The sequence below is a fragment of the Pseudorca crassidens genome, chromosome 7, assembly GCF_039906515.1.
Source record: "Pseudorca crassidens isolate mPseCra1 chromosome 7, mPseCra1.hap1, whole genome shotgun sequence".
NCBI lineage: Eukaryota > Metazoa > Chordata > Mammalia > Artiodactyla > Delphinidae > Pseudorca > Pseudorca crassidens.
The window spans coordinates 103104239-103128474 of record NC_090302.1 but is presented as its reverse complement, the minus strand read 5'-3'; the positions used below and the strand labels follow the sequence as shown (position 1 = coordinate 103128474).

General features: G+C 44.2%; 1 protein-coding gene across 3 annotated transcripts in view; it reads right to left on the bottom strand.

Annotated features, from left to right (window-relative positions):
* DOCK5 (dedicator of cytokinesis 5) overlaps positions 1-24236 on the bottom strand; it is a 212028-nt gene that overhangs the window by 48050 nt on the left and 139742 nt on the right. For all 3 annotated transcript variants that reach the window (XM_067745180.1, XM_067745179.1, XM_067745181.1), the window contains 11 exons: positions 23653-23750; positions 23342-23431; positions 21781-21881; positions 19866-20000; positions 15353-15464; positions 13055-13125; positions 12348-12454; positions 10168-10304; positions 8129-8224; positions 5036-5134; positions 889-983 (listed from right to left, as the gene is read on the bottom strand). In XM_067745180.1, the coding sequence (XP_067601281.1) occupies positions 889-983; positions 5036-5134; positions 8129-8224; positions 10168-10304; positions 12348-12454; positions 13055-13125; positions 15353-15464; positions 19866-20000; positions 21781-21881; positions 23342-23431; positions 23653-23750 (1141 nt within the window). The remainder of the gene's footprint in view (positions 1-888; positions 984-5035; positions 5135-8128; positions 8225-10167; positions 10305-12347; positions 12455-13054; positions 13126-15352; positions 15465-19865; positions 20001-21780; positions 21882-23341; positions 23432-23652; positions 23751-24236) is intronic.

The window sequence follows — 24236 nt, the reverse complement described above, 5'->3', positions numbered from 1 at the left end:
CGCATACCGCAAAAAAAAAAAAAAAATCCTGAATCTCTTTTAGTATCTGTATTCAGTCCATTTCACTTTCATTCAACAAGTCTTTGTTGAGGATCAGCAACTGCAAAGCACTGGCTTAGGTTCTGCCTTGAAAGAATGGTTCCTGGTCTTAAGAAATCTACAACTTGGTGGAGATCATTTGCAACCTGTGAATTGAACCATGACCCAACAAAGAATATGGAAAATTCTAGGAGGGGGTGTCAAAGAGGTATGGGGAAATCAAAAGAAGAGAAGACAACATCCAGATCAGAACGGCTTCCTTTGGAGATGGCATTTGCGAAGGACCTGAAGGAATGGGAGGCATGTTGATGGCCAGAAACAATGGGGCAGACACTGCAGGTGGAAGCAGCAGCGTGAGCGGAGGCACAGAACAGGAACAGGGTCAGGGTCAGGGTCAGGGTCAGGGTCAGGGTCAGGGTCAGGGTCAGGGTTAGGAGGGAAGAGGCCAGTTTGATTGGAGGGCAAGTTGTATATAGAGGCAAACAGTGGAAGACAAGGCTAGAAAAGCAGGGTGGGCTGGGATGCAGAGGCCTTGAATGTCAGGATGATGAAGTCCATATGGAGACACTGAAAGATACCTTGCAGAGCTGATGCCGACAATCAACATGAAAGCAATGAGGAGGTTATAGCAGAAAGAAGAGAGTAGAGAGCCCAAGTCAGAGTGACCACAGTAGCCTGCCTGGAATCAAGAACAGAAGCATGTAAACCAGGACCACGAAAGCAGGAGGAACCTTACTTTACAGATGGTGGACTTGAAGCAAAGAGATTTAACATGCTTCACAAGGGTCAAAACCTAGTTTCCAGACCCAAGTTTTCAAATGCCTCCAGCCCTGCGATGGTCGGTCTCACCTGTTCTGTGTCATATTCATGACCATCCAGTCTTTGGCGTAGACGTTCTTTCCAATTAGATCCTTAAACATGATAAAAGTTTCCATAAGGAAGTCCTGCAGAAAACAAAGGAGGAATGGTTGGGGGAAAACTGGGTTATACTTCATAAGCCTTTCCTCCAGCACACTGATGTAAAGGAAGGAATACGATGGCCCAGGTCCCATAACAGTCTATCTTTTGAGTAAGGTTTATAGGGATAACAGAGTATTTTTTTTGACTTTCTTTTATATTGGAGCATAGTTGATGTACAATGTTGTGTTAGTTTCAGGTGTACAGCAAAGTGATTCAGTTATACATATACATGCATCTATTCTCTTTCAAATTCTTTTCCCATTTAGGTTATTACGGAATATCGAGCAGAGTTCCCCGTGCTGTACAGTAGTTTCTTGCTGGTCATCTATTTTAAACATAGCAGTGTGTATTCAACAGAGCATTCTTACAGGTATCCTATGATTTGATGTTTACATCATGTAATCTGATAAGGAAGAGAAGGATTAAAAAATGGTCTGTATTTTATAAATGATAAAACTGAGACTGTTGAAAAATGAAACGACTGGCTTAAGGCCATAGAAACCAAGAAGCTGGAGAGCTAGGAAGAGACCTTGGGATTCTGGATCCCAAGTTCAGAGCCATAATATCTTCAGTCCTTGGCCGCCAATGTTGTCTGAATGGATCTACTGTACTTCAAATGAATTCACCAACAACTGTGAGAAAACTGATACCTGTGTTTTTTTTTTAACTTTTTGGTGTCTTTTAAAAATTGAGTTACAATTAACATACTAACATATTATATTAGTTAATTAATATTAACATAATATTATGTTAGTTTCAGATGTACAACATAGTGATTCGATGGTTTTATACATTAGGAAATGATCACCACAATAAACCCAGTTACCATCTGTCCTCATACAAAGTTGTTACAACATTGCTGACTGGATTCCCTATGTGTACATTACATCCTGGGACTTATTTACATTACAGCTGGAAGTTAGGATCTCTTAATCCCCTTCACCTCTTTCATCCATCTCTCTACCCTCCTTCCCTCTAGCGACCACCAGTTTGTTCTCTGAGTCTGAGAAAACTGATACTTCTAATAACTCTGAGTCCAATTCTCCCTTATTATTATTAGAACAGAACAAAAATGCTATAAATAAGAAGCAGAGTCACGATTCTTCCTCTTCCAGGAACGTTACCATGCGTAGCCTGGGGGGAGGGTCCTAAATGGTCCTTAAAAAGAGATTATAGCAGTGGACCATCATGTCTGTAAAACCTAATAACAAAGGCCCAGTACTGAAAAAAAACAGCTATTCTACTCGAAAGAGGGCTAAGAGGAAAAAGGAACTCAGAACAATCGGGCTAAAAAATCAAAGCTAAAAAGTTTGGGAAGCTTTTTAATTTATTAGTTAGTTAAATTTAGACATTTTCCGCTCAGATTCCTGAAATGAAAATCCAGTCCAATTTCTCTGGCACTAAACCGTGCAGTTCTAGCTCATGAATGACATCATACACAGAAAGAAAACGGGGCTTGGGAGGCAGGGGGCCTGGGTTCTGTTTCTAACAATATTCCTCTGAGACCCCGGTCCTGTTGGCTAACCAGTACACTTCGGACGCCAAACAGCATAGGAATGGGAGCAATTCCAGCTCTCAAGTCTGTGTTACTTCCTTCTGGTTCAATGGAGAGTCAAACTTCTTTACCCTCCACTCTGAAATCACAGACATAGTTCACAAGTTTTCCAGTTTTTCATCATGAATTTTAAGTGCATCCATTACTTATTAACTATCCTATTAACTCCTCAAGTCAACAGGAGTTGATGGTTTGTGAAACAAGGATGTAGATGCCGGTTATCTATTCTGATGCCAACTCCATATTCAACTCTAGTGCTCTCAGTGAACTGTAAACATTGATGACATAATATAAAGGCAGTTCACAGATAACCCCAGGCCTCACTTTATCTACCACTTCCCAAAGTCTTTCAAGTGATTTCTTCAGAAGCAGCAGGAGCGAGAGAAAGAACAGTCCACTGGAGGTCAAAGGGCTTAGCCGTACCCTGCAGTTCTGCCACTGATGAGTACTATTCCCTTGGGGACAATAATCCTCTTTTAATTAGATGATGCAGGGCTTCCCTGGTGGCGCAGTGGTTGAGAGTCCGCCTGCCGATGCAGGGGACGCGGGTTCATGCCCCGGTCCGGGAAGATCCCACATGCCGTGGAGCGGCTAGGCCCGTGAGCCATGGCCACTGAGCCTGCGCGTCCGGAGCCTGTGCTCCGCAACGGGAGAGGCCACAGCAGTGAGAGGCCCGCGTACCGCAAAAAGAAAAAAAAGAAAAAAAAAAAAAAAAAAGATGATGCAGGGGAAGAGCTCACCACAGTCCTGGAGAAAAGGAGTTAAATCTGGTTTGTTTGTTTTTTTTCTTCTTTTTGCTTAAAGGAGCCAAATTGTCAAGAGTTCGAATTTAGTATAACTTTCTTTATTCTTCCTGCTTTCAGAAGGGAATCTGAAAAAAAAGTCACTAAACTATTTTTATATTAATTTTATCTTACATAATAATAATACTATTATATATGTAATGATAATGTAATATCATTACCATTATTATAAGTAGTTGGTTCTCATAGCTAGTAACACACGCCAGGCACAAAGTGAGGCATTTTCCACATGTCCACTCATCAATACTCACATTAACTACCTCCTGCCCCCAGGTAGGTACCATCCAACCGAGGAGGAATTGAGGTCTAGCGAGGTTAGACAGCTTGCCCAAAATTTCATAGGGGGAAGCAGAATAGTCAGAATTCAAACCCAGATCCAGGTGTTCTAAAGCCTGTGTTCTTAAACCCACTACGGAGGAGAAACACTGCTACCCTCGGCTTCCACCTCTCCCCACCTCTCCCCTCTTCCTAATTCTCTCACCCAGATCTCTGCAAGCACAGCTACGGATCGCTACAGATTCCTGTACCACGCTGCCAGCCAGAGCATGGCCTATGTGGAGGTCCACATAGGACTCCAGACTAAGCCCCATTAAGTCCTTTATTGTGGTCCAGGACAGTGCTCTGAGGGTTCATCACTGGATCGATTACAACTAATAGTAATAAACAGTACAATTCCTTGTGTGTTTTTCCTTCATGTAGACCTCACAGAAAGGAGAGTGACTGGCAAAGAAAGAGCTGGATATCTTTGGGTGTACTGGCTACATGCTATCAGTATAATAAAGGCAGAAAGTGGAAAATCTGGAGCATAAAGAAAATTGGAATATGCACGAATGATGCGAAGTTACCTGGAGCAAAGATGAGTGCAATGAGACCCTGCCTGTTAATCTCCCTGTCCAGCCCACTACTTCACAAGATAAGACAATATCTTCAGGGATTTTTTTTTTTTTTTTTTTTTTGGCCATGCAGCTCGTTGTATCTTAGGTCCCCGACAAGGGATTAAACCCAGGCTACGGCAGTGAAAGCACCAAGTCCTAACCACTGGACGGCCAGGGAATTCTCACCTTCAGGGATGTTTAACAGCCACTAACAATTCCCTGAAGGGAAGGATCCTGGGGAAGCAGCCAGAGATCTAACTTAGCCTCCTGGGCCACCTTCGGCTGTATGCTTAATGGTAACTATGAGAACAATTTTCTTGTTTAAAACAGAAGAGAATGGAATATTTTCAACTGACGATAACTTACAACTGTTACCTGGGGGCAGGTATTACCTCTTTTTGTTTCCCTCTCCAGGGAATACTGAAAAGGATGACATCAACCACATCTTAAAAGACCATGAACATCTTTGCCTCCTAAAATCCTTGCCAGGGCATGGGTGACTACTGTCCCTGAAAATGAGACACTGTCCTCTTCTGAGAGCAAAAGAGGTCACCCAAATGTTTCTAAATATGGGCTCTCTCTAAATCCAAGAGACGTAGGTGGCTGCGTGAGGACCTCCTGGTATATGTACTGGACTCTTCTTCAAATCCTGTGGGCAGAGAAAAACTGTCCCTCTTGTAACCCCTGTGGAAAGCGACACAGCCTTCAGAGGTGTGTGCGAAGGGAACCCCAGACTCAGGACGCTCAGTTCTGCCAAAATATGAGAAGTCTTAAGTTACCAGGATCCAATGAAGACAACTTACAATAATGTCTTGTCTGGTCTTGAAAGTGCTGATGTAGTGGCTGTAGTGGCTCTCGTCCATCTGCCGCAGGATGGCAATCATGCAAGCAATGAAACTCCCCTGGAAGGAGACCGAAAACACAAATCCCAGCTCCTTAGACCATCAACCGACAAAGCCAAGATCTGGGTGGAAGTACTTTGGTTTTTCCCACCCAATTAACTATGCAGGGACCCCAGCACGCTGGAAACATACTGCATTCTAAAGGTCCAAAGGCATGGGCTTTGCAGTTTCTGCTAAAAAGAAGGTCCTTCCAGGTTTGAGTGAAGCAGTGTGGAGGGCCTCACTCATCCTATGAATAGCCATGACCTCTGAAATCCTGTAGGTCAGGGGATATTGATTGTAAGATCTCAGCTAGATGACTAGTTAAGCTGTAACAACTTGCAGACCCTGAGTTGCTTGTTGAGACCCAGGTGTAACAGAGATGTCCAGGGAGAAACATCCAAAGTATTTACATCATTTAAATAAATTTGAGCTTGGAGGAATGCAAAGAGGAAAAAGAGAGGTCGAAGAGAGGTCTTAAAACTGAATGGAAGAGCAGAAGAGAGGCTAGGAGAGCTCCCTGCTGGACCACTTCAATGTCATTCCACCAGCTCTAGAACCCTTTGGCCAGGGATTCCTAGCATGTTATGCTGTGTAACTGTGGACCTGGTTTGAAGAAAGGGATCGGATAATTAGATGATTACCATCATCTCCATTTTTGAGGCTAGGAATTACATATTCAACTTGCTTTCCCCTAGTCCAACCATATTTGAGCCACAGACTTAATTTTCCAGCCAGAGGGCAAGTATCTATGGTAGTCTCTTCTTGTATTCATATAGTTATGAAAACAACACAAATTTAAGTGAACTTGGCACAGAGGAGATGAAAATACAGCTGTTCCTGGGATGGAGAGAATAACTTCCTAAACACAAAAACAGTGAAATACTATCCATGTACACCTCTCTCTGAATGAATGTCTGTCTTAGGTCTCTTCTGTTTAGAAAAGTTTATTTTTCTAATTATAAAGTGATGCAAATTTATTGTATTAAGGCTTTGATATATATTGCCAAATCAGCATATAGTTTGCATTACCATCAGCACCTAACGCTATTTGTTTCTCCAGGCCTTTGCCAAGCGTTTGTCCAAATTCTACCCTTTCAGGAAAGCCTGTTTTTTATTCTGGCTGCACCACACGGCTGGTGGGATTCTAGCTCCCTGACCAGGGATCGAACCTGGGTCCCTGGCAGTGAAAGTGTGGAGTCCTAACCCACTGGACTTCCAGGGAAGACCCAGGAAAGCCATTCTTAATCAGCTTACATAAATTGTAACTCTTCTACCCTAACTCCCCTTATCCCACTCGTTTTTTTCTCCATAGCACTTATAGCCTTCTAGTACTCTGCCATTTATTTTTTTGTAATTGTTCTTGCTAGAATGTAAGCTTCTCTGAGGTAGTGATTTTTGTCTGTTTTGTTTCCTGATATATCCCCAGCATCTAGAACAGCGCCTGGCTTACAGGAGTTTCTTAATACATATTTGTTGAATAAATGGTTTTTATTTACCACAGCAATTTGGGATAGTTCTTTTTCTATGTCCTCTGATTAAAAATCTAATCAGAGATTTTAGCATCGCAAAAATGCACCTTTAGTAAAAGATGCTTCATTTTCATGATGATACAACTCAGCCTTTCAACAGTTACCTCTGGTCTCGATCACACGTTTTATCTGACGTTTCATAGACATAACAGGCGGAGAATAAGAGGCCAGGGCAACACTGACATTTCTAACAGCATGCTAATTCCAAGTTCTTTAAATGGTTTTTCCTTGAACCACAAGGGCTGGATGGTACCACAGGGCACCGATTTTTAAGCACACTGAATATCACGGGGAATATGATACGAAGGGGAAAACTGACGTCATCAGAATTCCTCTCACGGTGACTAGAGTGCATAGTTGGGAACATAACTCGGTGAGCTGCTGGGGGTGGGCATGGCTGACAGCATGCAAGGCGCCGCCTCCAGGCTGGTTGCCCAGGGCCAAAGCCCACCTCAATCACCTGGTGGTTGTGTAACCTTGCTCGGGTTTTTGCACGTTTCCTCATTTGCACAATGGAGCTTGGCGTGACCTTTCAATGAAGTGCTTAAGATAGTTTCTAGCACACACAGAAAAATAAGCTAACAGTGACTACTACCATTATCATCACGCTGGCTGGACACACTGATACTGTTACTGTTATCATTCTAACAAAGGCAGATCCACACAGAGCATGCGTACATTGAGAATTACAACTAAACTGCTTGAGACAATAGAGGAAATGCTAAATGCAGTCAGCCAAAGCCCTAATTTTCTGCTCACCAAGGCTCACATTTTCCTGAAATAAAATATTAAGCAAATATTGAAAGAGCATTAGGTCGAATGGGTCCCAAGTTCTTAGTCCACCTAGGGTGCCTGCCTATCTCAGTGGGTCTCTGCTTTAATATATTATAAGAGGCTTTGGTTTCACCTTCCCTATGAGCAAGGCTCCTTATGATTTGTACTGGCGAGATCCTTTAAAATTTTCCCCCATTTGCCTCCCCTACCTCCCTGGTAGATCATTTTCCCTCAAGAGAAAATCAGCATCAGATTTGCTCACAGCTATAACGAAGAGTCACTCATCCAGGGGGGCTGTAAAGTTCTAGACCCCATTCATTTCCCGAGGGAGCTATGCCACCCAGCCCGCAGCGCAGACTGGAAACTGGGATGGGAGAGGCCTACGTGAATTTGGTCTCAAGACACTGCTCCCCAAAGCCCCACAATGGGCAGGTGGGATGGGACACTAAGAAGCTGCAGTGGGGCTTCCCTGGTGGCGCAGTGGTTGAGAGTCCGCCTGCCGATGCAGGGGACGCGGGTTCATGCTCCAGTCCGGGAAGATCCCACATGCCACGGAGCGGCTGGGCCCCATGAGCCATGGCCGCTGAGCCTGCGCGTCCGGAGCCTGTGCTCCGCAACGGGAGGGGCCCCAACAGTGAGAGGCCCGCGTACCGCAAAAAAAAAAAAAAAGAAGCTGCGGTGGCTGTGTGGTCCCCTGGGCGACACTCACGATGTGGGGAGACTGTCGGCTCATCCCAATCACGGTCCGGTTGATCCTTCGCAGCAGCCGTTCCATTATCAGCTGTACGTGCAGCGCCGTGGGACCCTGAGGGGGAAACAAAGGGATGGACACCACTTCTTCTGACTCAGCTTCACTTTTCTTAAAGAAACCCTGGACTGCTGAGAGTTCTCTTTAACTCTCATTCTGCCTCTTCAGTACAAAGCAATCTCTTGTCCAAAAGGGGGAAACATTGTCACAGAACAATACATAATGTTATTAAGGAATCTGCTGAACATAATTGGTTCTGACATTTAAAAGATGAACGTGGAGATGCAGGGGATGCAGGGGAAGAAAGCTTCTCTAATGACCCAGGTCATCTGGGCTCGCTGAGAGCTCCCTGTAGCCAGCAACTCAACAGTTTCTGGAGACTCCCGCTAGCACGAGGTACTCGGTCCTGAGGCTGCGTAGATCAGGCTACCCAGGACGATTTGGCACGTAAGTGGGAAGAAAAAGGCGAAAACATGAAGTTCTTGCTACCTCCTCTCTAGGATGTAAAAACACAAGAAATTCAAGTCGAGGAGATTGTTATGGACTGATCACTCGCATTCAAAATTCCCGTGTTGAAGCTCTAACCCCTAATGTGATGGTATTTGGAGATGGGGCTTTTGGAGATAGATAATCAGGTCATGAAGACAGGGCCTGGGACTGACAGGTTAGTATCCTTATAAGAAGAGACACCTGAGAGCTTGCCCTACCAAGGAAAGGCCGTGTGAGGACACAACGAGAAGGTGGCCATCTGCAGGACAGGAAGAGGGCCTCACCAGGACCCAACCATGCAGGCACCGTGACCTTGAACTTGCAAGCCCCAAGAACTATGAGAAATAAATTTCTGTTGTTTAATCCACCCAGGCTGCAGTATTTTGTTTCGGCAGCTCGAGCAGACTAAGACGGGGATTTACTATTCTGACTCTGTCATGTGTGACAGTGAGCAATTATTTAACTTTGTGGCGCTTCAATGTTCATAGCTGCGAGAAAAGAAAGAAAAGATCCCGTACAGGAATTAGCGGGGCTGATGCACCCAACAGTGCCTCATGAATGTTCAGTCTTTCTTTCTCCTTCTTTCCTTTCTTGTGGTTTGATGCTATACTCCTTCAGCTCCAACTTATCAATATTCAAGTTGCCTTTTCAAAGCCTTTACCCATTATTGCTCCTTGACAGATATTCGAATCTCCTGCTTAATGCTTCCAACAACTAGATCACTGCTAATTATGTAATTTTATTAAAACACCAAGTATCGTTAGCGTCCCCTCTCTCCCACCCTCCCTTCTTTCCTTCCTTGCTTTTTATTATTTCTCTGCTTGCTTCCTATTTCTTTAAATGAAAGTGATTCATAACACCCGCCTCTCTGTAGGAACCTGGGTGCCGTGTAGCCATCATGGGGGGTAGCGACTATGGTTTGTCTTCGACTGAAAACATTCTGCAAAGTTCTCCAGCCTCTTGAGTGGAGGCTATTGACAGGTCTATCTCTAGAACATGGAAAATCCAGGCAGTGTGGCCCCAGGTTTTTTGAGGGGGAGGAGATGAGGTGAGATTAAAAAAAAAAACAACACATCATTTCTACTAGGCTCCAGAAGGAAGGATCAGTTTCAGAGAGAACATAAAATGAGAACTTCTCAGAAGCTCCGGTAGATCTACAATAGTGGTGTCAGGTATCAGAGGTATAACAGGGTAGAGCTTTCTACCTAACAAGTCTAAACAGGGCTCTGGATCTGAAAAGTCCTCAGCAGGATCTCAGTGATAGGCAAACTGGGCCAATCAGGAAGATCAACCAGTAGCAGCCCCAGCAGTAGGTGGATCTCCCTGGACCTAGATTTGCATGACAGAGTCTAGCCGGGAGAAGCCTCTCTAAACACCTCTAAAATGGGTGCGGCCTGCCCCAGCGCCCAGGTTCTCAACTGCCTGGGACTAGGAGAGCCATGCAGTGGTTCCTATCCCAGGCCATGGGACCAGTGTACGCTCTGCTCTGCATCAGTGACTCTTTGACTCACCACATCCTTCCTGTCCAGAACTTCCAGGAGGTAGCTCAGAAGCTGCGAGCTGGCCTCATGGTCAGGCTTGCTGGAGTTGTCGTCTAATTGGCCGCTGAGCTGGTCTATCAGCAGAGGCAACAACACGTCTCTGCACTCTGAGGGGGAAAATGCAGACCACTCACCAGCTGTAGGAGTGCCCCCCCGAACTGCCTGGCTCCTTCCTGCAACTCCCTCTCTGCCTGTCCCCCCAGCTCCCAGCTCTGCACTCAGCCCTGCAGGGGCTCCTCCAGGCCACCGAGGAGCATGTGGTTTTAGGCACGGAACTTTAGCCCAGTACCTTGACCTTAAAAACAAAGAAAATCCCACCTATTGTGGGTCCACGTAGCCAAATGTTTAAAGTATTTAACAATTTCTTTAACTTTTTTTTTTTCTAAAAAAAGGCCAACTTGGGAATTCCCTGGCGGTCCAGTGGTTAGGACTCCGTGCTTCCACTGCAGGGGGCATGGGTTTGATCCCTGGTCAGGGAAGTAAGATCCCATAAGCTGCACAGCACAGCCAAAAAAAAAAAGCCAACTTGATACTTGCAAGCTAAGTCATATGAAACTAGTAAACTAAGCAAGGTATACGCTTTTAATTTTTTTGAAACATTCCACCTAATGGAGAAAATGTACTCAAAAATTCCTATGAATACTGAGCTCCACCAGCACGTCTCAGTGTTTCACAGACATTCTGTTCATGCTTTTGCAGGCACGTGGACTTCATAAAGTAAGGTATTATCTTCTTACTACGTCTTCCTTCTGAGATCTTTCACAATGATAAAATATCATTCTGATGAGTCCAGACATTCTGGGCACTAACAGAAACGACTGTGAATGGTGATAATACTTCCTCTGTTGGAATCCTCCAGGGCATCCTTGCTCTTCTGCTCAAACAATGCACCTTTGTTGTCTCATTTACGGTTTATGCATCCTTAGAGGCAGAGGGAATCACAGCGTAGCAAGAGGTTGACTAGTATTAAGTTTTCCACTTGAGAGCACTCACTAGCTTTCTGCACTCCCCCGACTGGGTCCTTGGAACAGCTGAAATGTCTAAGCACCAATTCTGAGGCTCAGAAGAGGTCAGAGCCAAAAGACGTGCTGGTATGATCTAGTTCAAGTCCCTCCTTCCACAGAAACAGAAGCTGAGACTTAGAGAAGGTCCCTCATTCGTCCAAAGTTACATAACGAGCCAGGGGCAAGGCTAGAAGGGTTCTCCCACCAACAACTCACTCAACTTTTCCTATTTCTGAGGTGTCCTGCCAGTCCTCAGACCCTCCAGCCGATACACACAGCATGAGTCACCCTCTGGGACTCCCTGACCTGGTGGTGGTTTCAAAAGAAGCTCCCACAGCTGCCCCACCCTAGCGAGTCTTGGGTTTACTGGGAAAGAACCAGGTATTGGACCTCTTTCCTATGTCAACTTTGGGACAGGAACACAGTGATTTCCACCTGGTGGCTATGTGCCTGACTCTAGTTACAAAATGAAGAGTCTTTTATCAGTGCAAGAGTGTTCTCCTCTCCGCTCCCAGCGGTATGACGCTAGTCTGGCTCTCCTACAGCTCCCCCAAAAACCTCTCTGATTTACAGTGATTGCCAGTTTCCATGGTGTAAGTCCTTCTGCCATGGTCACTCTTCAGCCACTAAGATGACATGACTGGGCACGGAGTCGAGAAGAGGTGTGCATAACCAGCTCCGCCGAGCCAGTATAAGTGGCATGCGGTCCATCACTGCCCTACAGCATCATGGCATCACTGCCCCATAACATCACTGCCCCATGGCATCACTGCCTGCCCCAGCCCCTGGTTACTGGCGTTATACTCTAAGTCAAAGGAGATGCATTTGTTTAAAAGGACCGTCTTTACTGCTTGCCTGTTACTTTATGGGGTTCCTATTTTGAGGACAAAGTTTGCTAATTAATGAAACACGAGTTCAAATTCAAGATGAAAGAACACATGATTTTGCTCTTTCAGGAACTATGGGAACGCTGAACTGACTTCACCTTCTCCTTAAAACTGCTTTCCCAGGAGGTCCTCAAGTACCAGCAAACGATTGGCAAGGACATTATTGACATTAAAAAAAAAAAAAAAAAAAAGGCAGTGTTGGCTGAAGAAGACACAAGACCGGGATTTCTGTAAGCAGCAGTTTTTGGTGGAGACTCACCCGACTGCCGGAAAAGATTGCTCTCTACTATCTTGGTCATGCAGTTCAGTTTCTGGCGCACTAACTGGTTGTCAGGGATGCTCTGAATGAACTTGCAGAAGAGTACGCTGCAAGAGAAACCCCAGTAGTCACTGTTTTCATTCTGCCGAGTTCAAGGGAGCATTACGCTCTTCCCCTCTACTGGGAAATTATTTACGCGTGGACAGGTTTACCTGGAATTCTCTCCACAATGACCTGAGAGTCTGTCTCTAGGAAGCAAAGGAGAGGCTCTATTCCGTGCCCACTCCAGGGCTCAGCCTGGGAGCTAAGTCAGCCTAAACTGGCAAATTAGTCAGGTCCGTCACTGCTTTGCAGACCTACCTTCACCCTCAACTTCTGCAAAAGTCTTTTCGGGCTACCTCCACCCCAGTGTCCATCACCATCTGACTCGGCATTTCGGGGGTACTTAGATATAGGGCTGGAAGCGTATTATTATGTACTTTTTTCTGTAGTTAATTTTATGTCTGTGTGTCTCGTTTCCCTGGAGAAAGTGCAAACCTAGCCGAGGGACTGGCTTTGTGTCTTCTTTTATGGTTTCCACAGAAATGAGCACAAAAAGGTGTCCGGTCAATACGTGTTAGAAGAATCACAGCATGTGTAGCCGCCTGAGCTCAAGCCAGCAGGGGAGCTGCTTCTCTGTTAAGAAACAAATGTTTTTGGCTATTTACCTGAGCTCAACTGGATCGAACACAAGTTTGACGTCATTAATGATGCTAGGAAGGTACTTCAAGGCTGCCCCCTGCAAGAAAAACACCGAAGGCATATTCAGTTGCCAAGCAGGACAAATACAGAATTTCCTGCTTGATCCCAGGAAGAAACGACTGATGCTGGGATCCTGGACAGGGAACTGGACACAGACACTCTCGCAATGAAGAAGAAAGCTGATGTTGCTCTACACGATCTCCCAGGATCTTTTTCCTGAAAAGTCCAGAGGCACAGCTTTCTGCCCTCACCACCCAAGAGCCACTGTCCATTTAGAATTCAGTTTTCTACCCAAGGAAGTAGTTAAAAATCTGGACATCTCCCTCACAAAGTTGCCATAGAGAGCAAAAAAGAAAGCTCGAACTTGAGTCTTTAGGGATTACATATTTTACCTCAAAAAACGGATAATGATGAAGATGATGGGGACGACGGGCTTCTGGGAAGAAGGGGAGCCCTAAGAGTAAAGCCTGTTGCTTGAATCATCATCAGGATCAACTGGCTGAACTCACAGGGTCCAGAAATGCCATTCAAGGGACATCTAAAAGGGCAGCTTGTCATCTTTGGTGAGACGACCATTTAGGTCTTCTGCCCATTTTTTGATTGGGGTGTTCTGATATTGAGTTGTATGCGCTGTCTATTTTGGAAAGTAACCCCTTGTTGGTCGCACTGTTTGCAAATATTTTCTCCTAGTCTGTCAGTTACCTTTTCGTTTTCTTTATGGTTTCCTTTGCTGTGAAAAAGCTTTTAAGTTTGATTAGGTCCCATTTGTTTATTTTTGCTTTTATTTCTTTTGCCTTGGGAGACTGATCTACGAAAATATTGCTACGATTTATGTCAGAGAATGTTTGGCCTATGTTCTCTTCTAGGAGTTTTACGGTGTCATAGATTATATTTAGGTCTTTAAAACAGGCACATGAAAAGATGCTCAACATCGCTAATTATTAGAGAAAAGCAAATCAAAACTACAATGAGGTATGACCTCACACCGGTCAGAATGGCCATGATCAAAGAGTTTACAAATAATAAATGCTGGAGGGGACGTGGAGAACAGCGAACCCTCTTACACTGTTGGTGGGAATGTAAATTGGTGGAGCCAATTTTTATGGAAAACAGTATGGAGGTCCCTTAAAAAAACTAAAAATAGAGTAACCATATGATCCAGCAATCCTAATCCTGGGCATATATCCAGAAAAGATGAAAACGCTCATTTAAAAGATACAGACGCCCCAATGTTCATTGCAGCACTATTTACAATAGCCAGGACATGGAAGCGACCTAAATGTCCATTGACGGGTGAATGGATAGAGAAGATGTGGTACATATACACAATAGAACACTCCAGAGCAGAAAAAAAGAATGAAATAATGCCATTTGCAGCAACGTGGATAGACCCAGAGATTATCATACTAAGCAAAGTCAGGAAGAGAAAGACAAATATCATATGATATCACTTATATGTGGAATCTAAAAAATAATACAAATAAATATATTTATAAAACAGAAACAGACTCACAGACATAGAAAACAACCTTATGGTTACCAAAGGGGAAGAGAAGGGAGGGATAAATTAGGAGTATGAGATTAACAGATATACACCACGGTATATAAAATAGATAAACAACAAGGATTTACTGTATAGCACAGGGAACTATATTCGACATCTTGTAATAACTTATAATGAAAAGAATTTAATATATATATATATATATATATATATACACACACATATATATATATTTGAATCACTGTGCTGTACACCAGAAACTAACACAGTATTGTAAATCAAATCTACTTCAATAAAAATAAAATAAATAAATAGCTAGCTTGTCTTTGGCAAACCAACATTTGAAAATACAAGTGTACATAAAAGTTAAAATAAAGGGATTTCCCTTTACTTTCTATAAGTCATTCTAAAATTAACAAGTTTTCCACGAACTAACTAGGATTAATTTTCTTTTATCTCCCACCATGGCCAGTTCTATGTTGCCCCAGAACATCCTCACCGACAGCATTAAGAGTTACTCAAGGGGGCTTCCCTGGTGGTGCAGTGGTTGAGAGTCCGCCTGCCAATGCAGGGGACACGGGTTCGTGCCCCGGTCCGGGAAGATCCCACATGCCGTGGAGCGGCTGGGTCCGTGAGCCATGGCCGCTGAGCCTGCGCGTCCGGAAGCCTGTGCTCCGCAATGGGAGAGGCCACAACAGTGAGAGGCCCACATACCGCAAAAAAAAAAAAAAAAAAAAAAAAAAAAGTTACTCAAGCTGACCTTGATCTTGACAGCTTCCTCCAGAGGCCTGTCCATCAGCATATTGAAAGCGAGAAATAACTGGCGGATTGAATTACTAAATTCATCTCCATCTTCACTTTGGCCATAAAATCTTCAGAGAAAAAAAGAGAAGGCGGGAAAAGAAAAAAAAAGAGAGAAGGAGGTCAGATTCTCCATCTTTAAAAGAAGTTTTCCAACAGATTTGTTGCCTACACAATGCTGGAAGCCCATGCCTCACTGGTCACCTCTTTACACCGTGCACAGAGGAGTCACACGTGCTCTTAGGTGGTTCAGGAAGGGACCCAGTAGCTGGGAAGTTATCCCCACCTGGACAAAAGGAAGGTAGTGATTTGTACGTAAAGTCCTACAACAGAGCTCTCCCACTGTCCCCCTGAAGCTGTCTGAAGGCCAGTCTTGGTGATGTCCTCCAGCCTGGTGGCGTGCGGGCATTTCCGGCACAGAGCGGGGAATGGCTGGAAGCAGCTTTGCCTCAAGTAGCAGATAAGCCCTGCATGCAAACCTACCATCCTCAGCTCATTAGCAGAATGTCCAGCAAGCAGGGGACTCCCCGTCCAGCTACCTTCCCTGACAGCCCAGTCCTGCCACCTCCACGCCTCCCCTCCTGCCTCTCTCTCCTCTTCTGATCTTTGTGTCTAATCGCTCTGCCATTTGAATCATTCTGTCTCACCGCAACAAGCCCTGATCATTTGCGTTCAAGTTCCAGACAAGGGGTAGAGAAGCTGCTCAACCTAGAAACGTTCTGAGCCCAACCCAGGCTGCAAGTCCAGTTAGCATCCTTCTATCCACTGAACTGGCCACGCTGGTGCCGACCTGCCTCTAGGATAGCGTCGTCCCAGGACACGGGCTGCCTTGGTCTTTGCTTATTCCTACTTGTTTGATTAAAGTACGCTATCAACTGAAAAGTTGGTTCTTTCTCATAAGTAGAAATCAGAAGGTCTTTGGCCCATTTCTCAGAAACACAAAAGTCCCCAAATTGTAGTCAAAGTGCATTTACACTGGGTGGCAATCTTACCACCAACTGTCAAGAGTAGGGATGGTTTGAACTTAGAATTTTATACACACACTCAAATACATACGTACACGCATATACATATTTACATTAGTCTCCTCCGTGCACCTGTATCTTATATGGTACTCATGGAATATGAACTTCTCAGAAAATTATCCAATCAGAGGGTTTCTGCTAATCTTCCATTCATCCATTTTGCAGAACTTTAGAAAAGAACTTTATTTGCAATTGAGTCCACAAAGTATATCAAAATTAACATACCCAGAACAGAACTCACTTGATTTTCCTGTTCACCTTTAAATAGCCCACGTCTTGGCAAACAGCACCCCAAACCTAGAAGTTATTTACAGTTCTTCCCCTTCTCCCATTCTCCCACCAAATCTAACAGCAAGTCCTATTCTCTCTTCCCGCTAAATCAGTCCACTCTCTGCGTCTCCTCAGAGACAGAGCCACTGTATCTCACATTTGAACTATAACCGCCTATTCAGTGGTCACCCAGGTTTCACTCTTAACCCTTGATAATCCACTTTCCACCCAAGAGATGAGATGATTACGTAAAACGTAAGCCAGATTCCACTACTTCTCTAACTGAAACCCTTCAGTGGCTTCCCGAGACCCCTGGAATGAAATCCGAACTCCTTGCTGTGACCTAGAAGGCCCCCATTACGCACCCTCCTGCCAGGCTCCATCCTCCCATTCCCAGTCTCCACGGTCCAGCAACATTGGCTTCTCTTGATTCTTTAGCTGTTCATGTTCACCGCAATTCTCTTCCCTGAGATCTTCAGAGGCTATCTCCCCATCTTTCAGTCTCAACTCAAACCCCAGCTCCTGGAGAGGCCTCTCCCACCAGCTCAGCTCAGGGAGCCTTCCCTGGTCACTGTCACATCAACATCTTTCCTCCTAGCTCTTATCCATCTGATATGATCTTGTGGGTTTCTTTCTTTATTATATGCCTCCCTGGCCTCGATGTAACCCACAAGCACCATCAGAGCAGGAACTTTGTCTCATCTGCTGCTAGATCCCAAGATCTAGTAGCAGATCCCCAGATCTAGGGCTAGGAGGGAAGGCATTGATATGACGGTGACCAGGGAAGGCTGTTTGAGCTGAGCCGGTGGGAGAGGCCTCTCGGGAACTGGCATCTGGGCAGGAACAGCTAAAGAATCAAGAGAAGCCAATGTTGCTGGAGGGCCTAGAGCAACAGCTGGCACCCTATCGCTGTGACTTTAAAAAAGGGACTAATACGACTGAGCTTCTCAATGTCCTATTGTGTCTATCAAATCCAAGCAATCAGAGAATGCAGACTACCAGACCCTCTATCCCAGATCAAGCTCTTCTTTAGAATGGGAAAACATCAGGGGAAAAAATAACCGTAAACAGGCCACTAGGGACTAAGTTCAACACAGCCGCTCTCTTAGTTCATCTCATGGGTTAATTAACTTGGCTTTTCCATTGGTATCATGCAATCTGACGGTGAAAATGATGGCCCAGATGCAACGCAACATTATGAAGGGTAAAAGAGCTAGTGGATCATAAGTGGAAAATAATTTTAAAATTTCCTCAATTAAGGTTTTTTTCTTTTTATGTTTTTTGGTTGTTTGTTTTGGCCGTGCCCCGTGGCATGCGGGATCTTAGTTCCCCAACCAGGGATCGAACCCATGCCCCCTGCACTGGAAGCACAGAGTCTTAACCACTGGACTGCCAGGGAAGTCTCTCTTTTTATGTTTTTATGAGGATCTTTATTGCTGGACATCAGGGTTTGCTATACAAACTTTTAGGTAAGGGAATATTCCCTCAGTAGGACACCCTAACTGAATATGTGGAAATTCAACATAATTACAAAACACAAAGATCCAACTATAAAAGACCACCTGGAAAAAAGCGGGGACTACAGAGGCTGTGCATATGCTCTGAGTTGGGCGAACACTGACTGCTTCTACTAGGGAAGGAGGAGCTGTCATTCGTCCAACTCAACTTTTAAGTCATTGAACATGTTTAAAAACAATAAAAATGTACAAATTCATTGCAGAAACTTTAAAAATGCAGAAAGGATAAAAACTAAACCTACCTAAAGCCCTCTTATCTACAGTGTACTCATATCTAACCGGTGTCCAATCCTGAAATATTTTTGAAATGAGATCATATTACACTTATGTCTTCTACCTTAGTTTTATTATTTAAGAACCTATCAGGGTTATCCTACCTCATTAACATACCCTACATTTGAAAGGGCTGAATGTACATACTTTAACATTCCTTTTTGTTTATACCTGATGGATTTTTTTTCCATTAGATAGATTTTTAGATGGGGTATTACTGGACAAATGTGATATCTTCCTTTGCTCTGTGTGTGTTTGATTTTTATTCACAGTGCCAAATTTCTGTCCTTAAGAATTTATCTTCCTATCAGCAATAGAACACAGGGCCAATTTTTGTCCAATCTCACCAAAGGATAAAGATTTTTCATCATTATTAAATGTGCAGGTAAAGATGGTGTGTGTGTATCGCATTTTAATAGTATAAATTTCTTTTTAAATTTAACTGACCATTTGAAGTTTTCTTTTGTAAATTATGTTTTTATTTTGTAGTAAGGATATTTACCATTCTTTAGTTGATTTTTAAGAGCCTTTAATTAGTAAATCTACTGACCTTTGAACTGTACTATAAGTTACAAGTTTTTTTTCCATGTTAATTGTTGGCCTTTAATTTTATGAGTTTTTTAAAAACACAAAGTTAAAAAAATACACATGCTCAAATCTCAGGCTTGAAATCCTCTTACCTACAGCTTTACTCGTATTAACATATTAGCACGTTATCTACCTAGTTTCCAAACCTGCCTTAGAAAAATATTTTAACAGTTTGGAAATCCAGCTATTATTGAAGGGTAGAGATGGCACTGGAGTTGTGGGCATTCCCAGAAGAGTTATTTCCTCATTCTTGACTTCTATTGTTTTTGATGGAACGATTATTCTAGAAATCCAAACTGGGAATTATCGTATCTCTGGGGCTTAGTTTTCCCAGGTACCTAAGCCTGGTGTCAGCAAAGAAACACACACCTCAGGAAACAACTCCTCCAATCAATTGTCACTACTGTCCATCTACTCCCAACAACAGCTCATGATCCTAGATTTATACACCCAACATCATCATGAAGCCCGTCGCTGTATTAAATACACTCTCATCACAGGAACCTGACTTCCTAGTTATTGTCACCAACAAAGACTTTCAGTAAGTCGCACATTGTAGCCACCTGCATCCCTAAGTCCTGCTGTCACTACTGCCCTAGAAATTCTGCTGATCCAAAAGGACGTCACATGAAACTTCTTTAACGGTTGTGTAGTGCACCCTCATCTTCACCCTGAAGTTCTGAAATTTGTTAGTTCCATGACCCAGCTGCTCACAGAGCTGAACATGAGCATAAGGACTAAGGAAAAATATGGGAAGAGAGGATGGAGAACGTCAACACTGTATTACAGTCACCATTACCTCAAGTAGAGCACTCTAGATTGGATGATGAACCTAAACAAGTACTTTAAGGCTTTCAAAGCAGCGAAACGCAATTCCGTCTTGCTGGAGTCATCTGCATTCGCCACGTAAAAGTTCAGTACCTTGGAGAGTTTCCTGGAAAGGACAAGAAGGAGAAAAATGTCAATGGGGCACAGTGGTACTCTGGGGTTTGGGGTATGCTATATAGAAGGGAACTTGGCCTCCTGGGGAAGTAGAAATCACAACTATAGTAATTATTTCTTCTAGAATATGCCCTGAACAGGGAAGTTAAGTCCTTCGTAGTTTAGTTTTCTCATTGCGGTCTAGGCTTGCAGCTTCCCTTCTGCTTAGAAATAAGGGGTGATTTCTTTCCCTTCGCAAGATTTTAAAAAATGATCAAGAAATCAAAGACTTGAAGGGACTCGAATTATGAGTATATTTTAATCTCTGGCATGCTATACAGACATGTTCAGGTGTTTCTGTAACGGAGGGACTGTCTGCCAAAGGTAGTCAGTCACCTTAAAAGCAGTCTAATTCCCTCCAGTCTGCCCCAGTTGTTTGGGATCCATAAACTGGAGCCAGATGGAAACTCTACCGAGTGTGGAAAGAAGAGCAACCCATGGTTCTGAGCATCTGATCACACGAAACTGCTCTGGGACTTTTAGGTTGTTCTTTGTGTCGTTCCAGAGTCTCTGGACTAGGCGTTGTCGTAATCTTGGACTCTCTCACATTTTTGAGGGCACTGATATTTTGAACTTTCCTTCTGGGAATCTCTGAGTTTTCCTAATATTAAGAAAAATTCACACGAATCGTGTGGAATTGATCCATTCTTGCAAATAAACCCAGATTACCGGAAACACACCACCTGGAGTGCTGCATTTGGCTCTGTGTAATAAAGACCCAATGATAGGATTTCATCTCTTGTAGCTGCTGCCTACTTAGCAAGTGAGGCTATAGGGTGGAAAGAGCCCTGTCACTGGTGTATCTGCTGCTTCCCCCAACCCAGCGGGCGTTACATCCATTGTGTTAATTGGGGATTATGCCACATGACACCTCTTCTAGGTCACTTATGTTTTATTACATGTCTGGACCTTTATGCAAATAAAACTGAGAACTTTCTTGTTTAGTTCAGAAAAAGCCATGAGGGATCAATGATCTCAATGACAGAGCAGGTCAGCAGCACTTGGCACGAGCTGGCATAAGCCACCGTCAGAGTTGAGTTGCCATCTCAACTCTGTTCCAGTCACTGTCACGCTGCTCTGCACAACAACCAGGATGCAAGGCGCGGGGTGACAGGCCACATCCAACGGCACGATGAGCTGAGCACTGCAGGGCAAAGCTCAGAAGGAACATTAGTCAGGGGCTCATAAACCAAAGACAGAAAGAAGGCTGCACTTTGGGAAAGGTGGAGACCACGCCCTCTTACGTAAAAGAAAAAAAATTAAATCTTCTCATAACCTCTAAGTAATAAATTCTACAAAGCACTTGCGGCGTACAGCTGAGGGAACGACCCTCAGTTCTATCACATGTCGTCCTGCTTCATCCTCTGTTTGATCCCAGCGGGGCTCATGCCGATCCCACTGACACCCACCTCCGAAGATCCTGGATGGGGTCCCCTGTCCTGGACTGTGCTCCTAACAGCTTCAACGCCTCACCTAGAGATGCTCTGGATTCTTAAAGAAGTACAGCCTCATCTCTTCCGTAACTTCCCAGAAAGTGGGGCCTTGAATGTAATCCCTTTGCCATGGTTAGAATAGTTAGACGGTTCCCACTTTCCCCAGGGAAGCTTAGAACAAGGTTCTGCGCTTCGAGGCAGGGGTACTCAGCTCACGTCCCTCTGGTTTCTCAACAACCCGGTCCCAAGAGCACGAACCCGACAACCCAGCCACAAGCCCTGCCCAGGCCTGGTACTTACACATAGGCCAGAGTGGCACTGAAGTGCTTGTAGATGTAGGTCTCCAGGACGGGATTGAAATGCTGGAACTTGATGTCGCCTATCAGTGAAATAATAAACACCTGCCAAAGGTGGAAAACATAAATAGTAGCACAGCACAACCCCCGGCATTCCGTCAACAAGCTGGAGCTGAACGTCTGGGACTTGCTTTTCCTTCTTGATCATTACGGTAGCATTCCCATGTGACTATTCCAGAGCTGAGGTCAAGTCTTGGGGTTTCTTTTTATTTAGCACAAACAGAGAGAGACCATGAAGTGTCAGGCACTGTGCTAAATGCTGTGAGGAAACCAGTATAAGCCAGCACCCCTAGCCTCGGAGAGCTGACTGCCTCAGAGAGAGGGCAGCGCCCAGGTAACCAAGTCGGGGAAGAAAATGGGATGAGAGGGGGAAGGGTGTGGGGAAGGGTTTCCCATGGGAATAGTAAACACGAACCCAAGGGTGCAGCTAATGAAATACTGCAGGACATCCGTCTCCTCAGCGCAGTGTGGGTGCCCCTAATAACTGAAGTCACCAGACTTTTGAGTCTCAATTTTCCGCTCATGTTAACTCTTATCACTACCGGACACAGAATCTACTGACACAAATAACCACTTTGCACCTAGCTGTGATAGAAGAGAGCAAAAGAAGGGGCACCTTCCACACATGCCCGTTGCCAGCTGCTCTGTCCCACGGGAATCTATCTCCAGACCTTCTCCCATGGAGTCATTACCATAGACTCTCTTGCCCATAAACCTGGCCAGGTGCGATCGCAGCTGGGGGTATTTTTCTCTTTGTCTTACATCCTTAAGTGTCAACATCCTAAACTCTTCTTGAATCTACCAGTCTCTGCAAGTTGATGAATGACCTGAAGCTGCAATTTACCTTCCTCCTTCTTTGCTGCAACATTCAGGGAAAACTCTGCCCTGAACTTGAACCCCAACAATCAGAAAACGATGCTTAAGTTTGGATGTGTCAGCTTCCGCCACTCCACTGCCATCTCTGACCTTCCCAGAGTCCGATATCCCCTCTCCTTCCTTGGATTTCCGGTCTTGGAATGGGTTGCATGTTTTAGTACTTTGTGTGACAATTTGAATTGTCTGCTGGGTTGCGTATTGTACATAATGAGACCAAGACTCATCTCTGACTTGCAAATTCAGTCTCCCTTGCAAGAACGCACAAGGACGCGCATACACAACAAACCACAGTCGTCTTTGTTAACGGTATCTCCTGGTTTAGGACCAATTTTAAAGCGAGTTAAAGGGATTCCTGATTTCAAATGTAATAAAACAGCTTGTTTTCCCTAATGAGAAAGAGAAAGCTTATCAAAAGGGAAGATCTAACAGGAAACAAAGCCATAAACGTCTTGACTATAAGTCAATTGTATCTAATGTTACTTGTGGGAATGTAGCCTCGAGAAATCATCAGAGAATTGTATACAAATACATATGCAGGAGCCCATGCATCACAATTATTTATAATACTGAACTATCAAAAACCACACAGTTGTGAGAACAAACACTAGATAATATGTGTAACTGCTTACCAGTGCATCGAACACAAGGAAGTCATATGCTTCATCGTCTGACATTTCCATCATTATGTTAAAAAGTGCGTCTAGCGTATCTTGCAAAAACTGAAGATAAGAAAAAGAGAGAGGTTATTTGGCTCCAGACTGAAGAAATTCGGGGCTAATTAGGTTTCAACAGAATAGGTTTAAAAATAGCATTTTCCTAAAAATTGGCACACTTGCTTCCCAATTTAGACAAGTTTTATGTTTACACTCATCGGTTTAATTTAAAATATTGAACTAAGGATGCAGTGGCTGTAGTCCTAACTGTGAATATATAAACATACCTTAACAATTTCTCCTCCATCCACCTCCATTAACTTCTTTAAGTTGTGTTTAATGTTCTGAGGGTTCGAACGCCAATTTAACAAGCCTAACAGGTCAACTAGGAAGAACAACCACAAACCATAAACGTTAGACACGGATTAGCAGAGCAACGCACACCATTTCAGGACACAGTGACAGAGCTCTCTAGAAAAGATCGTTGCTCCTAACGGTGGCTAATACCTTATGCAGCCTTTTAATTTACTGCCTCCTACCTAAATCAGAGAAAACCCTGGGGTCTTCTTTCCTTCTTCAGAGGAAAAAAACCAACCACAAGGGCTTCCCTGGTGGTGCAGTGGCTGGGAGTCCGCCTGCCAATGCAGGGGACACGGGTTCGTGTCCTGGTCCAGGAAGATCCCACATGCCGCGGAGCGGCTGGGCCCGTGAGCCATAGCCGCTGAGCCTGCGCGTCCGGAGCCTGTGCTCCGCAACAGGAGAGGCCACAGCAGTGAGAGGCCCGCGTAACACACACACACAAAAAAAAAAAAAAAACGAACAAAAACAAAAACCAACCACAAATGTACAAGAACATAAAATGATGCCCGAA